At 33.2% G+C, this 6,419-nt stretch overlaps 1 protein-coding gene across 1 annotated transcript; it reads right to left on the bottom strand.

Annotated features, from left to right (window-relative positions):
• Positions 1-3,744: 3,744 nt before the first annotated feature.
• On the bottom strand, positions 3,745-6,408 carry LOC109586938 (uncharacterized). The gene is made up of 6 exons (XM_020003154.1): positions 4,635-6,408; positions 4,411-4,497; positions 4,288-4,362; positions 4,162-4,239; positions 4,013-4,096; positions 3,745-3,967 (listed from the first exon to the last, which is right to left on the bottom strand). The coding sequence occupies exons 1-6, from the start codon at positions 6,406-6,408 to the stop codon at positions 3,834-3,836; spliced, it is 2,232 nt and encodes a 743-aa protein (XP_019858713.1). The 3' UTR covers positions 3,745-3,833.
• Between the last annotated feature and the right edge of the window lie 11 nt (positions 6,409-6,419).

Below are 6,419 nucleotides of genomic sequence, written 5' to 3'. Positions count from 1 at the left end.
GCCCAACCACATCAAAGGTACTAGCAACAAAGTTGTATAGTGGATGCCCACTTTAAAACTATTGGTTAACATCAACAAGGAATTAATTTTTTGAAATAAGAATAAGACTAGTAAAGAACAGCAATAAGCGAAGAAAGAAATGTTAAAACAGAATAATAGTTAACAAAAGTCACAATAGCAGCAGCAACTGTATGATAACAATAACAGCAATGTGTAATAATAATAGTTATTTACAACAGCAAACAATTGCAGCAATATAATATTATCAATAAGACTTATAGAAAATGTAATAATAATGCTGTAACTGCTATTTATAAAAGCTGAACAACAAGTAGTCACCAAAAGATATAATAACTTTCGGCAAAAATAAAAAAAGATAAAATACTGCTTTATGCTCTGTTATGGCTATTGAATTATGCTTTCAAATATTTTTTTATAATACATGCAAAAGCAAAAACAAATGACACTGCATAAAAAACCAAGTACAGCAGAGTAGTCACCATTTTTCAGAGCAATGATTGATGCAATATCAAAAACAATGAAAGCCACAACAATAGATCCAAAAGCAGCCATTCTTAGAGCTGTATGCATAATTATTCAGTAACAGGATAATAGCTGTTAATATTTTGTACTTACCTAATGGCCAGATGACAAAATATTCAGATGAAAGAAATATTGTCACCAAAAATATACAAATCTTAAAAATTTCAGGTGCTATGTACATGTAAATTACATGATAACAACAGTACTTGCTAGCTACTTACTAAGTGAGAACCAGGCTAATATAAATATTAGTCCAAAAATTCCATAGTTTTTCCATTTAAACCAATTACCTAAAAAGGAATACAAAATTAATTAACATGGTTGTATCTGTCCAACATGGTACGTACACTGGCACTGTGAAAGAGTCATTCATTACTAAGGCTGATTATCATGAGCACTAATTATACTATCAGAAGTCCATAATGTGCTGAGAGCACACATTATGGACTCCTGGTACTGTGTATATATGCATAGATATTATAATATGCCAGATACAATTGTAATATCATTATGATATTCATTGGTCAATAATGATAATATTCATGAAGCAAGTGTATGAGTTGGTCTCACTGGAGAATTTTAGTGCCCAAAGCAAGCCTAGCTCCAAGTACATTGGTCTCTTAACTGTTGCAAAACAGAGAAAACAATTGGTGCCAGCTATACATTTCTTATAGCTTCTCTTAATAATGCATTCAAAAGTTATAATGGTTTGTGGAATTCATTTTATGATGAACAGTAAACAGCAAAATAAAAGTTTATCAAATTTTGTAGCAACATCTGTGGTTAGCTACATGTTGCAAGTTGATTTTGTCACTGATAAAATCATTAATTAATGATGTTGCCTAGTGTATGTTGATTCGCATATGAGCCCAACTGTTGGGCTCATATGCATGGGCTAATCATAACTATAATCTTCTCTTACTTTGTTCATTTTTTCCATCATCCCTTGATTCAAAATGAGGCTGAGCTGCGTCGTTTAACTCCATTGTATTGTGTACTAAATAATTCTCACAGCCAGCTCAGTTCACTCTGTTTTGTAAAAAGTTCTCCAAAGTGAATCACTTATGATTCTATAAAAATGAATTATCCAGAAGTTAAAGTGGTCATGTCTAAATTTTGTCAAACAGGGGTGGGTTAATGCTTTAGAGCCAGTAAGTACATGTATAAGATACAAGTTGTACACTTCACATAAGAAATCAAGATAGAATGGAATTGATAACTGATGATACAAGAATAAGGATCACTTACACCACCAGGAATGTTGATTTGACAAATGAACAAATCAGTATAGCAGCAGGTCAGTATAGCAGCAGGTCAGATCAACTAGCACCAGCTATGTGTACAGTGAATTTGTACATATTGGTGTGCACCTTGTGAAAATAGTTATAACATTACAGGAATCACTGAATATCATAATAACTTGGTGAGCATGACATGGCATAGCATGACGTGGTATTTTGGATACAATAACCACTCATGCCACATCATTCATCACACTGATATTATAGTACACTATCTGTACACAACTGGGATAGAAAGATAGCTCACATGATTACATTCAAACCGGTATTAACCAGTTAGCCAAGGTCCATTATTGCATTTTTGTGGGTATAGTCAAAAAGCCTGCACACAGGCAACATGCAAAGGAAGATGTATTTAAGTAATGTTGTTATTACTGTTACATGATAAAGGAGCTACATGTATATCCAAATATTGTACAGTGCATGCACTTTGTACCTAAAGCAATCAAGATTTCCCCTTTTAGGAGGATAGTTTGATGTTGTGTCAGAAATTTACCTGGAGATGAAGGTGAAGGCTTATCAAGTTATCAATTTCTTTTCTTCCTATTGATTCAGTATTACTATAGAGCAGCAGTATAATATGAGCTACAATATTATTACAGCTTAAAAGGTCCCTTCCTTAATTCAGTGTGTACCTTACGGTCTTTCTAATGGTCTTGCTTTAGCACACATGTACATACTGCTGGAGGTGAAGATTCTTGTTGAGTTATTTGAAACCAGCCGACATAAGCATGCTGGGCTACTTTTTAATTGTATATGTATAAATTCTCTTTCACTAAAACTCTTATACCTAACATTTTCTTTTTCTCCTTGTCTCTCTCACAAACAGTTCCATCATTAGAACCTAATATTCTCCAAAATCACCCCCAAATTTTTATTGCATTTAAAAAAATGCATATTAATGTAGATCTACTTGTGCTATACAGAAAGCTTAAAGGCCTCATTTAGGTCGTCATGAGTATACCTAATTGCTTTATTATTGTACAATAATAGTAATAATAACTATTGAACACTAATTCTATTAAAGCATAGGCTTTATAGTACAGGGTAATTTTGAGAAATTGGCTATTTTAAAAAAATGATCATAACTTCAAAAATTAAAGTCAAAATGAGCTCAAACTACACAGAATTAGGACATCAAATCAATTGTATCAGAAAATGTAATAAAAATTTGGGGTAAACCCCAAGGCTATATTGTCTTGGGTATTTTGCAAATTTTTCGCATTTTCTTAAATTGGCTATAACTTAAAAACTGAAGTTAGAATAGCTCAAACTTTTTACACAGCATGAAGGCATTAATATAAACAAAAAAAATAATTAAAATTTGGGGTAATTTTGGAGCCATTTTAAAAGAAAAAAGCATGGGCTATAATAGTAAAGGGTAACTTTTAGAAATTGGCCATTTTTTAAATGGCCATAACTTGAAAAATTGAAGTTGGAATGAGCTCAAACTTTATACAGAGTATTGAAAAATGTAATTTTAAATCTTGTATCTGCAACTGCTGTAGTTATATTTTTAAAATTCTGTCATCTCTTCCTTTAGGCAATATGTATCGATGGATTGCCAAAGGTATTTCAGCTACTCTTGGTGGATGGGTATCTAATCGTCTAATACAACAAGGTACATGTATGGCATAATAATATAATTGTATTTATTCAAAGGTATTTTATGATTAGAATATAGAATATATGGAGAGTACAGACAGTAAGCACATGAAAAGGATAGCTCTCTTCTCACTCTCTCTTAACTGTCAGTAAGTAATCAGCATGTTATGTGACTATAATTTTTATGCATGATACTTATAGGTGGCATGCATCCACATGATGATACAGCAGCCACAAACAGTGACATAATGATGACATAATGTCAAGAGTACATGTAGTTATTAAAATTCATAAATTCAAATTGCAATCTCCATTTGGTAATACAAAAAAATAGTTATTTTAAAATAGAGCCTATTAAGTCAGATTAATTTTCAAAAACTAGAGTTATAATAGGTTGAGAATAGTGGTCCCCAGATTTACAAGAGATTCCAGTTTAGTAACATCACCTCCATTAATCCAGGTCATTATCCATGTAGTAGCAATCCCAATGACAACTACACTTACAGTTATTCTTGCAACTAAAGTAACAGTAATACTTGCTATGTTTTATTATAGTTGCTTACTAGAGCCCCAGATGGAAAAAAATTCTGCTAAAACAAGTAATGGTAATACAAGTAGTACCAGTCCATAAATTACTAGCCCTTGAACTATAAACAAATTACAATGCAGATTAGCAGTAATTCTTGCTGCAACTTTTTCTACATGTGCTTACTAGATTTCCAGATAAAAACTAAATATCCAACAACAAAAATAGCTAGTATTATCAGTCCATAAATTGCTACTCCTCGAGCTGTATAAATTAAAAACATTAATGCTTTGTGAAGTTGTTTATACTTACTAGATTTCCAGATGAAAACAAAATATCCAATAAAAGCAAACAGTAGTACCAGTCCATAAATTGCTACTCCTTGAACTGTATAAATTAAAAACAGTAATGTTTGCCAAAATTGTCTATACTTACTAGAACAAAAGTAGAAAACTAACCATCCAGCCAAAACAAGGAGGATTACCAGTCCGTATCCAGTTATTCCCAGTGTAGGCGACTTGCCTATAATAAAAATATGACTCTCTCAAATATACATTTAAATGTATATTTTAAATGTACATGTATGTACATGTAATTTAATATTTCCAGCTTTAATCAGGCACTGACAGGCAGAAATAATGAAATACTTAGGTTCTTACTTGTATCAACTGGAGCATTTGTGGAATGCTTAAACCAGCACCAGTAGTCTTCCCCTGTAATAGGAGCTGTCTCAGGACAATCTGTACAGTTCACTATAAATCTTTCTTTATTTACAACAAGACTGAAACAGTTCTTTGGATCATTTGGACAAACAAATGCATTGGCATGATTGTGCTCAATATGTAGGTCATCTGTAACCTTGCCAAAAGCTTTCATGACTACTTCATAAATTTTTGAGCAATGCTCTTGTGGGCCAGTGAAAGCAATCTCAATATGAGTGTAACGATTGATGAGGTGAAGTGTGTGAGGTATCTCCCCTAAAGTAATTCGGATCGACATAGCATCTCGAAATTTGAAGTAAAAATCTCGTCTAGATGAAGGAAGATCAATTTTCAATTCCTTCTGATTGAGGAGGTGAATTACTACCAAAGGAAAGAGACCTTGAGGAACTGGTAGACACTTCTTCTCATCTATCCAAACTACAAGAAGCAATCGAGCATTTGGCTTTTTTATTGTAGGAGTTTTCAATCCTTGATATGAAGGAAGGGCATAAGGAATAAAATAGCGACCCTTTTTGTTACCTTCCACTTTTGTGATGATGTTGAGATGCAGCAAAAGAGAAATTAGGTCTTCAGGGAGGTTAAACTCAGATTGGCTAATTTTTTTACCCGATTTTAAATTAGTAAAAATTTCTTCATTAAAGAAGCCATCTTTAAGATTATTTCTCTTAGCTATTGAAACTTGCTTTTGCTCTACTAAAATAGATTTTAGCAGTGCCAAATTGTTGAGCGCCTTTTTATTTTTACATGTATTTTCATCATCCACGAATGTAAGAGCCAATAACTGTGACATAATGTCAAGAATAGGCTTAGGATTCAGAAACACTACATTGATAACCTCTGGATAATATAACATCAGGCTGACGTCATGAAAATACTTCAATGCTTCCTTTGTATCTTCCTCCTTCATGCCAAACTTTTTTCCAATAGATTCCGCTTCCTTAATAGATATGATACTTTTCTTTTTAGGCAAAGAGAGCTCAAAAGCAAACCAGTGAATTGGTATTTTGATTGTAATAGAAGCATCAGAGCCACTCTTCCATATTGCTTTGCAAACTTCTTTCCTGTATTTAGCCCTCTCTTCTTTTGATTTAGCAACTGTGTTGACAGGAAATATAATCGAATTTTCTGACCTCTTGATGATACGGTCATTTAAGTAAGGTTGTAAAGAAGATATTGAAGATTTTAAAGCATCTTCACATTTCTTTAGATCAGCTTCATTCACTTTATCATAATGTGTTCCCAGAATAAGATGCATGGAATGATGATGTGGTTCAGTGATGCAAGAAATATCAAGTGATTTGAAATTAGCTGCTGTAGAAACAGCAGATTTGAAGGATGCTAACTGAGTTGACTTAGAGCGACACCAAAAATATTTTTCATTGGCCCTGTACTTCGTGTCAAACTCCTCATCAAGAGGTTTAGAGAGGTCAAGAGTGATGATATTAAGAGAAGCCGCTCTAGTAAACAATGGCAGTAACTCTTGGTATGCTGGTTGACCACCAGAATCAATAACGTACAACCAATGGCCTTTTAAACGAATATCTGTGAGATCCGTTTTCAAAATTTTTTGAACTACCTCCTCAGCATAAAAGACATCATTTTCTATTTGTTTTGATGACACAGAATTTTTCGAATCATTTGATACTGGTGACTGATCAGTGCCCTCTGATGATGTGGCTCTTGTCCTGAACAGGAAACGGCCGAACCTCATGATTATTAAAG

This window comes from Amphimedon queenslandica, unplaced genomic scaffold (genome assembly GCF_000090795.2).
Source record: "Amphimedon queenslandica unplaced genomic scaffold, v1.1 AMPQUscaffold_12739, whole genome shotgun sequence".
NCBI classification, from domain to species: domain Eukaryota; kingdom Metazoa; phylum Porifera; class Demospongiae; order Haplosclerida; family Niphatidae; genus Amphimedon; species Amphimedon queenslandica.
Note: the sequence above shows the minus strand (reverse complement) of the source record. Positions and strands in the feature narration are given on the sequence as shown.

Bases quoted from the DNA above. Each gene is read 5' to 3' on its own strand.
- LOC109586938 (XM_020003154.1), bottom strand. From the start codon at position 6,408: ATGAGGTTCGGCCGTTTCCTGTTCAGGACAAGAGCCACATCATCAGAG. The intron at 4,097-4,161 runs GTAAGCACATGT...ATTTGTTTATAG, and splicing joins AGTTTTTATCTGGAAATCTA to TTCAAGGGCTAGTAATTTAT. The intron at 3,968-4,012 runs GTAAGCAACTAT...CTGTTACTTTAG, and splicing joins TTTTTCCATCTGGGGCTCTA to TTGCAAGAATAACTGTAAGT.